Below are 19,087 nucleotides of genomic sequence, written 5' to 3'. Positions count from 1 at the left end.
TAAACATCGTAATCATATCACCATTTCTTCTGTGCCTCTTCATTTCCAATTTCTCTTCATCCCATCGTTCTGTCCTTCTCTTTTTCACCCTCTACCCTCTCTCTTCTCCATTTCAATATCCTTTCCTGTTACTCTCTTTCTTACCCCTCTCTGTCTTTGCCCCCCCCCCTTCTCTCTCTCTCTCTCTCTCTCTTGTCTCCAGCTCTGATTCCCTCTCTGCCGCTCTTCTTTCTCTCTCCTTATGCTGGTACAATTTTCTCTCCCTGTCTAGTTCACCTCTTGATTTATAATCTCTTTATTAGCCAATACTCCTCCACTTTCATAATACAGTTTCACACCTACATGTATGTAATACCAAACTCACCTTTCACAATGCCATATGATTTTAAGACTATCATTTCATTAAAAATATCTCCTAGCAAAATAATCCAGCCGACAACAACATACCATCTAAAGATACCAGAATGCATGCTGTAGCAACAATAATTGCTCTGTCATCAAATTATAAACTAAGTAAATGCCTAACTTTTGTCTGGTTTCCAACCCCCCCCCCCCCAAAAAAAAAAGAAAAAAAGAAAAAGAAAAAGAAGACCTAATCCTTACCAAAACCCTAATCTGAAGTCTAAACCTATTAAACCCTACCAAAAAAAAAAAATCAAACCAGCTCTAAATTGCTATCTGAACCCAAACCCTGAACTTTTGATGAAATGAAGCCTTGAGCATACATGAGATCACCAGTAAGCTACAACAAAGAGACATCCAACAACTTCATTTGGCAAATCGAGATTTGTATTGTATTCATGCGTTAAACACTAGTAACGTAAGTACATGTACACCATTACAATATAAGGAATCCATCAGTGCCAAGTTTACAAACTGATAAATATATACAAGCAGTATCATGATGAGCTAGGGGGTAGATTCACTTCCGAAAGCTAGCTTCCAACAAGGATTTCAACCAATCAACATGTGATATGAGACATAAGATATTATTGATACGTTAAAGGTACATGTAGTATTGATAAAGTACGTGAAATGAAATTTCATTTGAGAAAAGGGCAATAGGCCATTTTCGTAATGTAACCAAATTTATTTGTTAAGGAGGGCAAGCCATAATGTTTGTCCTACCTAGCAACAACTAATGTATGTTATTCAAATTTATTGAGATCATAACAATTTGTATCGAGGCGCTTCATAAAGACATATTTATGCATGGATTTGGATACATAGCAAAAATGGCCAATCCCATGGGATTTGTCCTATAATTTACCGACCACATCAAAATAAAATCAACTCATCAGATCAGATGATAGTATCAAATTATGGCACGGTTTTGAGCAAACATCAAGGAAAATGGTACTTTTGACAACAGCTACATGTTCATACATGTAATTCTGTGAACTTGGTGACATATGGGACACAAAACTACCAAATACCTTGGACTTTCCAAGAAACTGATGATAAAACATCATCTGTACATCATACATGTACAGTCAAACCTGTCTGTAGCGACCGCCCAAGGGAAACACAAAAAGTGGTCTTTGTAGACAGGTTCCTTTAGTACAGTACATGTTTCAATGAGAAACCATTTTCAAGGGAAACAAAAAGTGTGCTTGTTGTAGACAGGGGGTCTTTGTAGACAGGTGGTCACTAAAGCAGGTTTGGCAGTACAAGTATTTGCTGTTAGTGTACTACATGTACATAAGGCTCCAAACTACATCATGAGATTTTGGGGACTGGAAGAAAAAAAGTCAGGGATATAAACAAAATTGCCAAAACCAATATACATTTTTAACATGATAACACAGATTTTGACGAAATGATCTTCTTGAGGGCAATTCCAATATACCCTATAATTATTATACACTCCAGAAATAGAAATGATATTCTGATTACATAATACATGTACAGTACATCATTATAATATTCACAGGTTTCCACAGGTGATTGACAGGTCTTTTGAAATTGCCTTGGCTTCAATTTTCAGAAATCTTTCGTGATCGTGTTGTAGGAATGCTGAAAAACACCATGATAATCCAACAGAGGTTATGTGAGCGACAATAGGCCTGTCCTCATCAGCTCGAGATTGCCAAATAGCCCGCTTTTTCTGATTTGGGAAGTGATCCCGAAGTTACAAATCGCTTCTTCATCAGCTCGAGACTTGACCTCGAAACTTGAAACTCGAGCTTGAGAAATTAGCTCAGCGTTCGCGCATAGTGCAAGTCTTCGGTCTGGTGAAGACGGACAGGACAAATAGCAGGATATGTTGCAAACTAGCCCAAGATATCTTGGGATGATTATCTCGACCAAATATCCTGCTAATTGCAACTTCGGGCTGCTGATAATTTGCGATCCCGATAGTTCAAATAGCAGGATATTTGGCAATCTTGAGCTGATGAAAACAGTCCTAATGTTACACCAATGGTCATTGTCTTACTAACCAAACTAAATATTTCTCAACATCAGAGTCCTTTTCTACAAATTGTTTTGGTAGATTTTCCAAAATTATTTTAACCTTACACAAAAAATGCTATTTTTTTTTGCTAACACCGGTGCTGCCTAATTCTGGGCAAGGGGTATTGGTGCTAATGATGAAGGACAAGGGAATGCATAATTTTAGATGACAAGAAGAAGCAAAAATAACAAAATTATCTAATCTTGTAGAATGATGAATTGCTGTAAGAAAATATTGCTAAAACATTAACAACAACAAACAAAGATATAAATCTTGATATTTTTTTTCTTATCAAAATGTTGAATTTCACCCACATGCATCAATAAAATAAAGAGTACCGGTATATTATTTGTTGAGAGGCAAAGGTGTGTTAACTTTTATTCTACGATATAGAATTAGCAACCTTCTGGCTCTCAGCAGACATATTTTTTTTCTTTAATGAAAGAAGTTATTCAAATTCAAAATTTAATTCAAACACCTAGTAGCACAAAGATACATGTGATTTGTAGACAGGCCTTCATGATGAATTTACAAATCTATTTTGATACATAAAATAATGAGTTACAGAAGGTGTGTTTCTACATTGATACATTCCATTCCATTGTTTGTCATATATTGTAGAATATGAGCCAACTCTTTACAAAGTATCTTTGCATGAAATAATACAATTAAAAATAATCAAAAGAAACATAGGAAATAAAATAGAATTACAAATACTTGGGAAATGGAAAATCCAGACATGTGTTAAATAGATAACTATCCGAAAAAGCAGATAGACTTTCACAATAATCCAGGCCTGCAAAAATCCTTCCAACATATGATACACTGTAGAAGTCAAGATACCGCCAGAGAATTGGAATATTGAATGACAAATAAAAAGAAAATTTATTAGGCATATTTGCAAAATGCAAATTGGAAAAAAAAAAGAACCTGAAGAAGTTATAATGTACTACTTTCTATCCCAAAACTTGATATCATAGCCACCACTGACGATGCTCACTTCGTACGAGCTCCAGAGTGGTGGAGCACACGCTGTACAACTGCGAAACTAATGCTTCTTTGGATTTAGTCACCAACCCCAAAAATGTTCCACGTTCTTGTACTTCAGTCACTCCCCGACCCCAATCGTCATCATCCCTTCTCTTCCGAAAACTGTGCTCTCTTCTCCCATATCTATGGCTTTCAAAACCCCTTTCGGAGCGTCGGTGATGGTCTCGCCTCCCTTCTTGCTGAGGGTAGGTATGCCTGGAGTGATTGCGATCATCTCCATAGCTGCGGTCACTTCTGTAATGTCTTTCATCCTTGTACCTATCACGTCTGTGATCACGAACCTGTTGGTCTCCTGTTTGATGTCCTGGACCTGGACCATCCTTGTGGTGGTGGTGGTGATACATGTAAGTGTGACTATGTCCTACATTGAGTTGATTGCCATATTGTGAGGAATAACGCCCAGCAGAGCTCCGATCATCCCTGTAACTCCCACCACTATAACCATGTCCTGCTCTGTGTCCATATTCACGTTCTTGGGAGTATCTACTTGTACTAGAATCCCCATATTCCCTGGCCCTGGAACTTTCCATTTCTGGTCTATTTACAGATTTATCTCCATCTCTTTTCCTTGAGCGCTCCTCATATGTGACCTCTTCAACAACCAGCGATGTGTGACTTTTCGAGCTTTGAGACAAAGTGTGAGCATCCTCTAAGCTTCTACTCTGCTGATTTTCTGCAGCATCCCTATTCGATTCGCTCTCATTTCCGGTCACACCCAGGCCAGAATCGTCAAATTCAGCTTTGTCAATACTAACATTATCACCATCTAGTCTATCAATTTGGGCAGTTTTATTTACTTTATCTTCATTGTTTTTATCAAGAGAATAACCATCAGTTTTACCAGAGTTTTCTTGATCTTCTTCGTCGCTTTGCTCTAAAAAAGGAAGATCTGGTCTCCTGCTATGTTTTCCTACTGTACTACCACCAGCTTCAAGTTTAACAGTGCGCTGGTTCCTATTGCTAGAAGGCACCTGCTTACCGAGATCATGGCCCTTGCTGTCCATGTAGGTCTCCCAACTATCAAAAAGATTGTATGCACCTGCACCTTCTGAATCTGATCTCTCTGTACTGGACTCCTCATCATGCTGTGACTGAGGTTCCTTTGAGGAATCCCTTGATCTTGATGATTTGCTATTAGAGCTGTAGCTCCTGTGGCTCAAGCTGCTACTGGACCTTGAAGAAGACGGTGAACGCGAGTGGCTTCTTGATGAATAAGAAATGTCACTTCTGCTCGATGACCTACTGCTCTGGCTTCCCGAAGAGCTTGCTGTCGAGCTCCTTGAGGAACTCCGGCTTTCCCTTCTTGATGATTGCTTAAACCGTTTCTTACTCCTTTCGCCAGAACTTCTATCACTTGATGAAGATTTTTGCCTCCTTCCAACCCTTAGTTGACCCTCATGCGAACTGTCTCGCCTGGGTTCTTCATAGTCCGCGGAGCCGGAAGAACTGAAAGACACGTCTGAATCACTGTAGTCTGATTCATACTTGGGTGGTGGACTGGCAACACATCCTCCCCTCAATCTCAAAGGCTCATGGTATGATGATTGATCTGCCAATACAGACAAATGCAGACAGCTCTGAGGAGTGTCTAAACTGTTGCTTGAGGCAGAAGTGATGTCAAGACAGTTCCCACCTTCACATCTGTGGTAGCCTCCATGGTTCTGTCCACCACCGACATTACCACTGCCATTACTGCCACTGTGTTGAGATGATGGCATGTAAGACCTCTGACTGCCAGTTGAACCCCTTCCTCCCCCTCCTCTACGGTTCTGAGATGGGCCTGAGGGACCACTCTCGTCATCTTCACTGTCAGTGTCCCACTTGCTTTTAACCTTGATGATGTCATCCTTGCAAGAACTTGATGTGACGTACAGAATAGGTGATGGTTCTTTCTTGGCCTCAGCAACAGGTGCATTTTCTGGAGGCATCGGAATATCTTCAACATTCAATGTGGGTGCAACTTTAAGACTTTGATGATGCTGACTCTCCTGTCCTTTAGTCCCTCCTTTCCCATTCTCTTTGGATGAGTCTGTGCGAACTTTTTTGTCCCCTCTACTTGATTCAGACCTGCTCCCAGCCTTCTCATTCTCCCTTGATTTATCCCTTCTTTCCCTGGAACTGTCAGCAGTTTTTCCTGAATCTCTTCTTTCTCTTTCCTTTGACCTCTCCCTTTCTCTGGATTTCCCACGACCAGGTCTTTCAAGATCATAGTACTGACCTTCCTTGCTCCTATCTCTTCCTTTGTCTCTGTCATCCTTTTTTGCTTCATGAGATGTCCTTCTCTCAGTATCCCTCTTTTCTTTCTTCCTTTCTTCTTCTCTTGACCTTGGGCGCTCCCTTTCACTGGATTTCTGTCTGGAATCTTCAGAGTTTTGGTGGCGATCACCATCACTTAATCGACGTTCCTGAGTATGGCCCTCTCTATCAAGAGATCCACTTTTTCTTCTGCTTCCCTCTTTAGATTCTCTTCTATTCCCATCTCTGTCCTTGTCTTCCGATCTTCTATCATGTTCTTTGTCTTTGTCTCTATCGTATGATCCAGATTTGGATCTCTGTTTTCTTTCATCAACATCAGCTGAGGTACTTCTGCTACTCCTTGAATATCTGTTTTGCTTTGCTTCTTCCTTTGATCTGCGTCTATAATTCTTTCTTTCAGGAGGGGATGGAGAATGCTTGCTATGACTCTTCTTACTCTCTTTAGGAGACTCTTTTCTTTTATCTTTCCCATTATCAGCTGATTTTGAGCGATGACTGCTCTCCTGTGAAGAGTCATGTCTGTTGCGAGTTTCGCCTTCAGATTCCTTTCTATGCCTTAGTTTCTCTTCATCATTTTCACTATCTCTTGATTTTCTATCACGTCTTGCTGTCTCCAATGAGCTTGATTCAGCTATAAAAGAGCCACTTCTTTTCCGTTTTCTTTCTCTAATGGGTGTTCGCTGCTCCTTTTCCTCTTCCTTCTTAGTTCTTGGAGAGAGGGATCTTGATCTCCTGGACGACTTTGACAACTTTTCAGGACTTTCCTCTCTGGTCTTTGAATGTTTATCCGACTTTTCTTGTTTACGATCCTCAGCAAAGCCTCTGTTGGGAGAGGATTCTGAGGCAGAAGAATATGATCTATGTTGTTTCTTGTTATCTTTGTCATCAGCTTTATTTTTCTCCTTTGATACACTTCTTTCACCACTGTACTCTGACTGTTTCACCAACTTTCCTTGTTTACTATCCTCAGAAGTTTCTTTCCTGTGAGGGGACAAAGACGCAGGTGAACGCGATTTTTTGGATTTCTTTCTGTCTTTGTCATCTTGCTTATTTCTCTCCCTGGAAGCACTTCTTTCCTTCTTGTGATCATCAGGAGATTGTGCTCTTGAGTGTCTTTTACTTCTCCTTGAACTTCTGTCTTCTTCCCCTTTTCTGTCAACCTTTGCCTTGTTTCTTGTCTTCTCTTTCTTAACCGATTGTGGTCTTTCATCTCCTTCTGGCGATTCTAATCGCTTTCTTCCGGTACGTCCATCTTTCTTCTTGGTGTGCTCCTCCTCAGATTCAGCTGATGGTATATCAGAAGTCTTTCTTCCTTGTCTCTCATTTGGTGGAGAGTGGATTGCTTCTTTGGCTGATTGCTTTTTAGGATGATCTTTGACTTTCGGAACGCTGTACTCACTTGATCTGGAGCGTTTCTTCCCAATCTTGACTTCTTCTCCTTCATCTGAACTGACCTTGGGGGCTCTCTCCTTTTTAACCAGAGAAGCAGACCTTGATCGTCTGTCCGACCTTGCTGGAGATTTGTCAGTGATTCTAGTCTTCACATCTCTCTTTTCTTTGCTTATCTTTTGTTGCATTGAAGATGATGAACTGTCAGAGCTGGATCCATCAGAATAATCATCCTCTTCTTTCGTCTTTTTCATGTGCTTCATCTTCTTTGCAGGCTCCTCTGGTGACTTAGGACGTTCTGGTGATTCCGAACTCAGAACTGATGGAGATGAAACCGATGTCGATCGTTCCTTTTTCTTTGGTTTCTTCTTCTTGTTCTTCTTTTTCTTCTTGGGGACTTTCCTGGTTGGGGAAGGTTTTCTCTCAGAGTCTGAGCCAGATGCACTTAGGGAAGACACGCTTTCTGATCTCTTCTTTGCCTTTTTATGCATTTTCTTCACCTTCTTGGCTGGCTTGGATTTCTTCCTCATGGGAGAAAACGCGAGTGAATCTGCACTTTCTTCAAACACTGATGATGACGATCTGGTTCTTTTAACTTTCTCTTTCTTGGTCTTCATCTTCCTTTTCTTATGAGACACTTCCTCTTCTTTCACTCTTCTGTCTTTCCCTTCCTTTTTGCTCTCTTTCTTAGTCTTCTTATATTGCTCCTCTTCTGATGAGGAAACAAAAGAAGAAGACTCGCTTTCCTTCCTGCTTCTATTCATATCACTTTTCCGTTTAGTCTTTGAACTGTCACTCCTCTCTAAAGACCTACTGTGGTTTCTCTTATCCTTCTTGGGCTCTACCTTATTCAACTTGTCATCCTCGCTTGAGGATGTCCCTGAAGCATGTTTGGATTTCTTGCGGATCAGATCAGCTTTCCTAGTTTTACTTCGGCTCTTGCGCTTTGGCGAGAGGCTTCCGTTCCTTGATCGCTTTCTCCCTGTCGGTCTCCCTCCCTCTGGAGACTGTGGTTCCTTCAGATTGTCACCTTTGGAGCCTTTCTTGTTATCCTTGCGCTTGGGTACAGGACTTGGAGGTTCTGACGATTCACTCTCAGAATCGCTTGAGGATTCTTTCTGCTTCTGCTTGGAGATCACCTCTAGGGATGAGCTCCTCTTCCTTAATTTCTTTTTTTTCTTCTTCTTCCCCATTTTTAACTCTTTCTTTACTTTTCTATCGCCTTTCCCATCCTCGTGACCCTTGGAAGGTTTGTCTTTCTTTTTCTTCTTCTTGGTGGATGATTTTTCGTCGCTGATCATTTCCCGAAGCTGTTTGGCAGACATCTGCTCCTGAGAGGACTCTTCGGATGAGCTTTCAACCAAAACTACCTCACTCTTTTCCCTAACACTCTTCTAGCAATGAAATATGTCAGTTCATATACAAATGCAGCGGACGGTATCATTTGAGAGAATAATAAAACAATTAGATTAAAATCAATAAAAATTAAATTGATTATGAATACCATGAATTTGTTAGTTATATTGAAGATATAAGACAAAGGGCGATGATCATTCATCCAGTGTTATTTGGTAAAAAAATTAAAAAACAATCATTAAAAAGCATGAAATCATCACATTAAACAGAAGTTTGATAAAGAGAAAGCATGTCCAATTTATGATATTTTATTTGATTAATTTATCAGAATTTAAGTAATGTACATGTATGGCAAACAAAAAAATCAATGTATGGGTACAGAACATACCGTTTAGAAGGAATTCATAATGCCATCAGCAACATCAGAGTGAAATGGTGAGTTGATTGTCCAAAGCAACACACACAGAATGGCAGAATCCATGAAGAGCGAGGATGTTAGAAGTCCAGGATTACCCATCGTGTAAAACAAAGATAAACAGAATACATTCATCAATAATGGGTAAATAGGAGGGTTGTGGAGCACTAAAAACAGTCTGCAATCATTAACCTTTGTATCAAAATTAAATATTGATATTGGCATGTCATTCAGGAAAAAATAGAAAGAAAACAAAATATTCCCCTCCCTGACCAAAGCACCGACAAAGGAAATACATAATCATCAAAAATATTATATATTTTCAACAAGCAAAACTGCTGTGGTCCTCCAAACAACAAATGCTACAAGGCCATATTTCTCTCAAATTATACCAAAAGAAAAGGTTCCTGCCTTGGAGCCTGACTGATACCATACCTGCCAACCCTTTCACAGCAAAATTTAGGAATCTCTCAAGGAAAATTAGGAATAGTCTATTTTGTTTACATTTCAAACAGAATATTTCAGAGAAAGAGAGGAATCAAGGGTTCAAACAATAGCTTGAAGGCCAAAAGATAGGAATCATTCCTCCCAAATAGGAATAGTTAACAGGTATGTGTTGTTTTTTTTTCCTTTCCTCAACCATCCTCCCTCCCCCTTGAGTAAAAAAAAAGAAGAGGATTTTTTGGGGAAAAAAAGGCATTTCACAACATTTCCCCGCTTTTGAGCAAGAAAATTGGGAAAAAATAGGGAAAAATCAGGAAAACAGGGGTAAAATCTGGAAGAAGAAAAAAAAAAAAGATCAGGCGAAAAAAAAATCTGGAAGAAAAAAGAAAATCAGGAAAAATCAGGAAAATATTTCTAAATCAGGTAATTATCAGGCCTGCTGTACTCACCCGTCTTGAAGGTTTCTCAAGTCTTTGTAAGGACACCAAGGCATCCTGGAAGTCAGGGGTAAGGTCTACGGCACTCTGGTAACAATCCCTTGCCTTCTCTTTCTCACCATTCTCCTCACATCTAGGAACAAACAGAAAAGATTAAGATAAAGATAATCTTTGATGTGAGCATTCAGCATTTTTTTTGAATAATTGATATTTTGGGACAGAAGGCCTTTTGCCACAGTTATTAGTTAACTTTTTTTCAGTCCCTACAATCCAGTTGTTGTATTATCTTTTTTCTATACTTACTCAATTATAATGTCTATTTTCTGATTTATGTAATTGCTTCATTGCCCCAAAAATAAATGATAAAAAACAAGTCACCTCATTGCTATCAACTATTTCCAGCATTTCCCAAAAGTTGGATTTAGTTGTTACATGCTTTGTCTATAAAAACAATGACCACCATTCCATTTGTTTCAGAATCTGAGACAAAGTTACCGGATCCCTTTAAGATAATGAAGAAGGTGTGGCTACCACTTACTGTTTTCCTTTCTCATACAAGGTCTGACACATGTATCTATTGGCGTTCTTGTGGGAGGGTCTAATCCTCAGAGCTTCAGCAAAGTCCTTGATGGCCTTGGACAAGTTGTTCTGGTTTGCAAACCTGAAATTAAAACATATAAGAATAAAATTGGTGAACTTGTTCTTAATAATCATGTGCTTTGATCCACTGAAGCTGATTAACACTTTGAGGGCTCAGTGAAACAAAGACGTAACTCCATTTTGGCCATTTTGAGAAAAAGTGGTTTATGTGTCACTGAGCACTTGGGCTTTAAGGAGTAAGTCTATGTTTCACTAGCCATTGACTTCAATGGGGTGTTGGGTGGATTTAGTCTTTGTGTTTCCTGGAAAGCCCACAATTTTCTGAACATTTTGATATCAAAAACTCATTTTGGTAAAATATGGAATTACGTGTTTGTGTCACTGAACCCTCTACTTAATTATCCTGTCTGGCAACTAGAATTGACTGCTTTTGATTCTTGATCTACTGAGTTCAACTTTGGTTGCATGAAATTGGACATAGCCACAGAGACTCTCTGTATATCTACACTTAACATTTCTTTGTCAATCCACTTCTTATGTAGAATAAAGAATAATGACCACAATTGTACATGTATGACAATGCTGCTAAAGTATGGTAATGGAGTGATGCTGATACATTAATAGTAACATAAAGGAAAGCATGACAATGAACATTTCAGTCTGTGTTATGTGCTGGTCACCACCATTCAATCCAACTACTTTCTGTTTCCCAATACACTGATCCACCTTTTCAGATACCACATACAGTCAATTAACAAGAAGGTTGAGTTCTGGGAAGAGGTGAAAATAATTTGTGAGCGTTATCATTGTATTATGCAAGTGTGGAAGAACATCAGAAAAAAAATGTTCCCTGAAAAGCATGGCTGTTCAAATGCCTTAATATTCTAAATATGGCATGTAACATCATACAAATTGGGACAGATTGCCACATGTTTGTGTAGTCCCATATACACCTTTCTGGGTACAGTGCTTCTAACTTTACCAAGACTGGGCCAAATTTCTTATCATTTTGATGATTCCAGAACCTTGCATTACACACCAATACTTACATGCTAGATGATCAACCTTTTCTGATCAAATGCACTCGCATGACCAGAACTCAACTTTATCTTTCAATAAAATAATTTCAATGGTTAACATCAATGGTAACTTGCTATGAATTAATTAATAAAACATTTTGTAAAATAGAGCCCAGATGATTTGAAGATGGCAATGACCACGATGTACTTACAAGGCACCCCTTGCAACAAGGCCTTCCACATTCTCTGCATCAATCTCAAGGGCTCTATTGAGCTGCTGCATGGCTTCCAGATAACGGCTCGCTTTGAAATGCTCCACTCCTCTTGCAACACTGTAAACGGGATAGAATCATCAATAGGTGGATTAAGTTAAAGAATACGTTCATTGGTTAAAAGGTTTTATGTATTTGAATCATTAAGTACATAGGCCTATTAGTATTACATGTACCTTATACAACACACAGTGGTGAAATTGCTTTTATTTCTTATGGTTTTGATACAAATCTATTCTTCTCTACATCAAAATATTTACTCCAATGTGATAAGGCCATTAAAAACAAAAATTCATGTATAGCGTCCCCGCCCGCTTTTTTTTATTTTTATGAAAAAACATGATAAACATATTGGAAAAATTATCTTTTTCTGATGAAAAAACAAAACAAACATAAATGCTGGCGCCAGGCGGCATCTTGAAAAATAACCTGACTAGCTGGACATCAGGGAAAATAAACAGAGTGGCCATTTTGAGGAAAAAATTACTAAAAGAGCCCCTGTGGACAAAAAATGAATTTGAGCCCTGTTTATATCTGTTATTTACGATAACACTGAATTGGTTGACTGCTTTATGTGTGATCAAGGTATTGATTCACATCATTAGCAGTCTGTGAGCCCTCTCTGACAAAGCAAAAATCACAAATATCTAAAAAGTTACCTCTCCATTGCCCACTTATGGGACTGCCATTTCCTCAGAGCTTCTGCATGCTCCTCAGTTGAAAAATTCGAACTAGCAAAGAAGGAAAATTAATCAGCAAAATCAAAGTTTGAAAATTACACACATCTTACAGTGTTCGTTTAAAAGACTTGAATTACGATGTTATGATGTTAAGTGAAGACCGGATGAAACATGAATATCATCGAGAAATATGCAATCATGAATAAAGCTAACTGTACCATTTCAATAGTACTGCTTAACCAAAAACTCTCTCGTTTTGTCAATAAGGGCTGTTTTTTCAATAGCTAGAAACTTTCAGGAATTGCCCAAACGTAGTGTTTGGATTCATTCATGACAGTTGTACAGGTGAGTTTTCCCATGGGCTTGAAACTTGGGGGGGGGGGGGGGGGGGAGCAGCCATCCACTGATTCCTGTCACAGCCACTTAAGTTTCTCTCTAGTGAAAACCCTTAGTGGTAATATGAAACACGGGGGAATTTAGGAAGAAAATATCAAGGGCGAATTTTCCCAGAGTGTGTACTAACAGGGGTCCGCAGGGGATCATTGCATACTTGTACCTGCAATATTGATTTGAGCAGGGCTCTCAAACCACTTCCGTTGGATGCTAGAATGCAACGTTTCACTCACTTTGGAATAGGTTAATGCACACTTTCAACCTACACAAAAAGCTTTGCTCTTTTCAAATACCCTCCCTGAGATAATGCAAAGCCACCTTTCTTCTATAAATATAGTCCAAGTGTAATAGGTTTAATGTTAAGAAACCGGATAATAATAACAATGATAATAATTCTGCTTTTATATAGCGCTAAATGCATCTATAATGTCTTTAAGCGCTTTACAGATATACTATTACCCCGGTCATTGGATTCAATACTTGCCTGCACACAATATGTGCACAATCTCCACTCCCTGGGGAGCATTCCAGCCAGGCGTTACTCGACGCTAAAAAACTGACCAACAATGACGGTCGCATCCTATCGGGTACCCATTTAACACCTGGGTGCAGAGTAGCAAGTGCAGGTAAATATCTTGCCAAAGGATATTAGTGCCATATCGGGATTCGAACCCTCAACCTTCGCTTCTCCAGTCAAGCGCCTTAAACCACTTGACTACGACACTTTAATTTCTAAATCTTCTAAATTGATTTGTTTACCTTTGTAGACCTGGAATGAGAGAAGAGGGGTTTGCATCATCAATGCTGAGAATGTTGGTTAGGCAAGAAACATTGTAGGAGTTGTCGAAGCCCAGAGTATTGTCAAGCATCTCATCGTAGGACTCCTGCGTCTCTCGCTGAGTTTGGGAGCGACGGTAATGCACTGGAAGCTCACTTTCGTTGATGATACCCTGCATGAGGAGAAGGGAGAACCAATATGAAAGTAGACCCTTTAAGCCCCACTGCATTACTTATAGCTTCTTGCGCCCTCTATATAGCTAGCAATGCCTAAGCGGTGACCGTTAGTCCCCATGTTCCCCTTTTTGTTATGTTAATTGAGAGCTGACTTGATGAACAAACCACCTGCCAGTGACCATGCAGGGAGGTCTAATCCCTCCTGGCCAAACTAGTGCAGATAGGCTTTCAAATGACTATGAACTTACTGGCATTTTCTATTGTCATTTTTTGTGAAAAATATAAAAAAGAGAGAAAAAGCAATTTAAAGCATAAATACATGTATATGATAGACTGGAGAGTCGTCTTGTTCCAATAGTTGAATACATGATACTTTATCCAATTTATTTTAGCATGAAAAGGATCATTTATAAGCATGAAAAACATATAACTTCTTGTACATCTCAGTCATGATAAATAACTTAATACCCCCAAACTACATGTATGGCAGTTACAAAGGAAGAAAATAAGTATCAGTAATCATTCTCGAAGAAAATGATCACAATTTCTAAGAGTTCCGTCTAATAACAAATTCTGAACCCATTTTTTGTCTTCAAATTCTGAACATAGCTTCAATACATGTGAAAAAAAGAAAATTTGCAGAATACACACAATCATAAAAGTGATCCCAACTTTAAATCCTGACCCAGGGCCAAACCCTGACCCTAACCTTTATTTCTAACCTTGACCCTAGCCTCTATTTCATACCCTTACCCTGATTCTCATTCCTAACCCTTACCCTAGTTTATTGTGCTTGTACATGATGGGTTATTCTCAGATATGCCGAAACATGCATGTGATTTATTCATAAGATTTCTGTTATGTGCACTTACGAGTAGGTTTTCCTCATTCTGTTCTCCCTGATTGATCATTGTCAAAATGACCTTCTCGTTGGCTGCATCCGTCTTGACCACTCGACACCGGACCATGTTCCCCGCTCTGAAGTCCTCCAGCTGGGCTTTCAGGGAGTACCTTTCCCCGAGGTCTCCCTTCGGAAGCAGCCCAACAATGTCGCACTCTTGAAGATACCTGAAATGAATTGAAGGTTTTATTAAACAATTATTGCAGGACTAAATTGATTTGAAGAACAATGCAAAAAAGGTATACCTAAGAAACAAGATGGCATATAAAGATACCTCTTCAAAAATATGATACCACTATTATAAAAATACATAATCATTTCAATTTCATAAAAGTAATGTGTGATTGATTTCTTTGTAAAGATGCAACACTAAGAATGGTATACAATAATGTATATTTCAGTGGGATACCAGTTTAATGATTATAGACAGACTTGGAAAAGTTTACTGGAGGTTTAGTACCATACCATTACAGTTACATGGATCCAATTAAATAATATTCTCAGTTTTGCTTTAAAAAGGAAAAGCTTAATGCATTATTCAATCAAAAGGTGTCTATGCATTTTTGTTACCCTAATGCGCTTTTTATCACAAATGAAGTTTTGAAATTTTGACATCAGCTGCTTATTTTCTTGGATATTCCATGGGAATAAAGTTCAGAGACTACCTGTATCAGCTTATGACTTATGTTTGATCTCATTTTAAAAAAATTATTATATAAGCATGATTTATTGAATAAATAACAGATTTATATTTTGTGTGTTTATTATAAGTTTTGGTTGGTAATTTTTAGTCAGACAATGGTGCACTTAGAAACACCCGTATTAAGCGCATAATAAATGTTGTGTATTATTATCTGTTTCATGAGAACATTTAGTCAAAACAAATTGCTCAACGCTTAAATTCTTGGGTAATTTTCCACCCATGGCATGGAAAGGGTTAAGGTTTGGTCATTGCATATTGTCATTCAACTCCATTACAAAGTGGTTGAATCATGTTTCTTATTACCTGGCTTCTTTCCCAAATAAGCACACCACTTGGACAAACATGCCGAAATCCTTGATGGCTACGATCGATCCAGCAATGATATCGTTGATGGCAAGGATGTCAAAGAGCCTTTTCCTGGACTGTTCTGGAGGAACGACCATGAACTGTTCAAGCGGGGGAAGAGTAGCATAGTAATCCAGGTCGACGGTATCTTGGACGCTTGGCAATGTCGCAGGTTCTTTATCTGCTGGAGTGGCCTTGAAGAGAAGGTCGGCTTTCTTGGATATGAAGTTATGGAGCTTGGATACAAATCCATTACTGAAAAGAAATAATACATGTATTGATATGGAGGATTGCACAATGTAGGGCCTACTGACTGTATACAAAATAAAAAAAGGCCAGTAAATTGATACATCTGGTCAGCATTTTTCACATGTAAATCATGTAAGCTCATTAATATTAGCAGGAACATGTGGAAGGTAAGCAAAGTGCTATTACTTCGGAAACAAATCTCCATCTTTTGTTTTATTCTTAACCGATTTTAAAGTGCTTTGTACGACTATGACAAGATTTAGAAGAGGGCTCTAGAAGAGTCCACTGGTGAACTCTGAAGGAGTGAAGGTACATGTAGCGTGCAACTAAAGCAATTTTTGACAGGTGAGGGAAGTGGCGATTACAATCGCATTTAAAGTTTTGTTTACATAATTCTTAAGCATAATTAACGCAGGCAAATGGGTGCCAATTATGGCTAAGTGATGTCAGTGTATCAGTATTGATATCACCTTGCCCGGCCCTTGGCTTAACTTAACTAATAAAGTTAATTCGGTCTCAGACTGTGTCAGACCATGCACTGATGCAGACAGTTTCAAATCATGAAATTCAGTTTGAACTTTGATTTTAGTTTTACAAAAATAAAAACAAAATTAGACTAGATTCTAGTCTAGTCTAACTCCCAAATTCATTGGCATTGCTAATAATCCTAACTAACTTTTTCAACAACTTTGGTGGCAGGTCTTGAAATGGTTCGTGTAGTTCCCTTGGCACACCCAGGGGTAAAATCTCAGGTGAAGTGTCTGATTTGGATGATTCCTCGGTACTGGACTCGGCTGTAGCTGTTGTACGCGATTGCACACGTACAAGATCTCTCATGGTCCCCGTTAAATGTACGCCGTCTTGGTAAGGTGCCACCGCAGTCGTGTCGGGGTCATTGGCACTCGATTCCCGGTGATCGCACTCTTTAGCTTCATGATCCGCAAGCTGTTGTTGTAAATGTTCTTCATTCTCTTTCTCGATGAAAACAAAATTTCCTTGTTGAAGCTTTTCTGTGAGTATTGACAGATCTTGGCCATGCATACGCACGGCTTGCTGGAACAAATTTCGTTGCATTTCAGACCAAGAAGACAACTGCCGCCGAAAATCCCGATTTCCTACCTCGTCGCGCACATCATTTCGCATGCACATTAAACTCAAAAAATTAAAGGAACAACTTACAAAAGATAGATTACACGGTCGAATTCGATGTAGTCGGAAAGTCATGGGCGTATACGTAGTAGTAGACCTATGTAGTGCTGTATATAGCGGAGGTAATTCGAAGCAGTCGTAATCGACCCTCCCCTCTTCTTCATCGTTCTTTTTTTTAGATGAGGATATCTATTTCAAACTTAACAACTTTTAAAGATATACATGCATGGTAAAAAAAGAAAAAGAAAAATCATTTCCAACGTTTATTTGAAGCGTACATTTCACCTGCTTCTTCCCGGGAGTCACATATGCATCGAAAAGAATGTTGCAATCATGCAGGGTAGGCTTATATTTGATTTTGAAAAGACTTGTCGAAAAAAACAATACTGAACAATACACAGACGCGTACACAGGGGGGGGGGGGGGGGTGGTTGAACCCCCCCCCCCCCTCTTTGGGTTTTTTAAAGTGTGTATTTTGGACGAAACCCCCCTTTTTTATTTGTTTTATTTAACAATTATGCTAATGGGTGACCTATAAAGGTGACCTTACCCCCCACCCCAAAGGGTCAAAAGGTCGATCCGGCAAATTTTCAAATTTTGGGACCCCCCCCCCCTCCCCCCTAAAAAATCCTCTTAACACCCCCCCCCCCCCCCCTTGAAAAAATCCTGCGTACGATACGGACTATACACATGGGTGCACCTCAAAATCAAAATGCCAGGACTAGCTCATTTCAAATTTTTCAAGCAGTTTATAGGTAAAGACCGGCCAAAATAGGAGGCGGCCCCAAAAAAGGAAGCGGGCTGGGACGCTAAAATAAACATGTATATTTTTTGTAATGGCCTAATACGTGATGGTGCAAATTTTGCCGGTAAATCTATCCAGTCCGGGTCGATGTCGCAAATGCACTTCAACATTGAAATGGAAGCTCCCATTACCAATCATATGAAAAATATGTTTTAACTAATACATGATGATAACAAATTTGCCGGGAAACCGCCTACTAATTGATATATTTGTTAAATTAGTTTATCTATTGTTATGTGAGAGATAAACGCACGTGTCGCGCACTACAGCGCTTGTAACTTTCCCAAGACTGGGCCAAATTTCTTATATTTAAACGTCTTTGGGTGGGTGCAAGAAGGGTGGAGTTTCCCCTCTCCCGCGTGAAGCACGAAAGCTTTGACGTTTCATAGAAGACGCTTCGTTGTACCGTTCTCGACTCTTAATCCTTGTTTGAATTAAGTTCCCCTTCCTCCGCGCGTAGCGCGGAAGCTCTGACGTTTCGTTAAATTATTAAAGAAAGAAGACGATTCGTTGTACCGTTCTCGACTCTTAATCCTTTTTCTTCCTACGTTCCCCTCCATTTCTTCCTTCTCTCTCTTTTTTTTTTTTGGCCGGCGTTTTTTTTTTTGGGGGGGGGGGGGGTGGCGACCGCCCCACCGCCCCCTGGCTACGCGCCTGCTTTAGGCACTTCATGGGAGAGAGAGAAAGAGAGAGATATGGTCTGATCATGGACCCGCTATGAAATCACTCATATTTTTAGACAACACCGAGTGTAATTAAGCCTGATCAACCATCTGACTCGGAATTATTATATTGATCAGTGGGTTCTTTTCAAGAGCAATCCGATGCCTTATTGTCTTTCTATTTATTTCCCGCGACCAAAATGATCCCCCGGCCTCAGTTTAGAACTAGAGATGAGGGAAGATGAATTGGAATGCCCGGGGGTTGCCCCCCTTCCCCCTAATGTTTTTTTCCTCGGTTAAGAAAGTTTTCAAGGGAATTCAATTCTCATTCAATTCTCATTTCACAAATGTGGCTGCCAAATTAGTAGACAAACTCCCCCCTTCCAAAGACTTTTTCAGCGCAGACAATGATTGTATTCGTGACTTTTACGAAAGAAAAGGTGTACGTGAAAACAGCTTCGAGTTATTACCAATCAGTGAACAATTTGTTTTCAAAGAGTTACGTAAGTTGAATGTATCAAAAAGTACTGGGTTAGACTTGATTCCAGCTAAA

General features: G+C 39.3%; 1 protein-coding gene across 2 annotated transcripts; it reads right to left on the bottom strand.

Moving 5' to 3' along the window:
* Positions 1 to 2,533: 2,533 nt before the first annotated feature.
* LOC586547 (filaggrin) lies at positions 2,534 to 17,098 on the bottom strand. 2 transcript variants are annotated; one of them, XM_030982307.1, is made up of 9 exons: positions 16,595 to 17,098; positions 15,628 to 15,924; positions 14,593 to 14,788; positions 13,526 to 13,716; positions 12,353 to 12,424; positions 11,634 to 11,753; positions 10,341 to 10,463; positions 9,815 to 9,935; positions 2,534 to 8,541 (listed from the first exon to the last, which is right to left on the bottom strand). In XM_030982307.1, exons 1-9 carry the CDS (start codon positions 17,065 to 17,067, stop codon positions 3,430 to 3,432), a joined length of 6,705 nt encoding a protein of 2,234 aa, XP_030838167.1. In that variant the 5' UTR covers positions 17,068 to 17,098; the 3' UTR covers positions 2,534 to 3,429. The 2 variants fall into 2 exon arrangements, with proteins under 2 accessions (XP_030838167.1, XP_030838166.1); XM_030982306.1 differs by having other exon boundaries at positions 2,534 to 8,544; positions 16,595 to 17,095.
* Positions 17,099 to 19,087: the final 1,989 nt, after the last annotated feature.

The sequence above is a fragment of the Strongylocentrotus purpuratus genome, unplaced genomic scaffold (assembly GCF_000002235.5).
Source record: "Strongylocentrotus purpuratus isolate Spur 01 unplaced genomic scaffold, Spur_5.0 spur5_scaffold_12, whole genome shotgun sequence".
NCBI classification, from domain to species: domain Eukaryota; kingdom Metazoa; phylum Echinodermata; class Echinoidea; order Camarodonta; family Strongylocentrotidae; genus Strongylocentrotus; species Strongylocentrotus purpuratus.
This window is presented reverse-complemented; position numbering and strand designations above follow the sequence as displayed.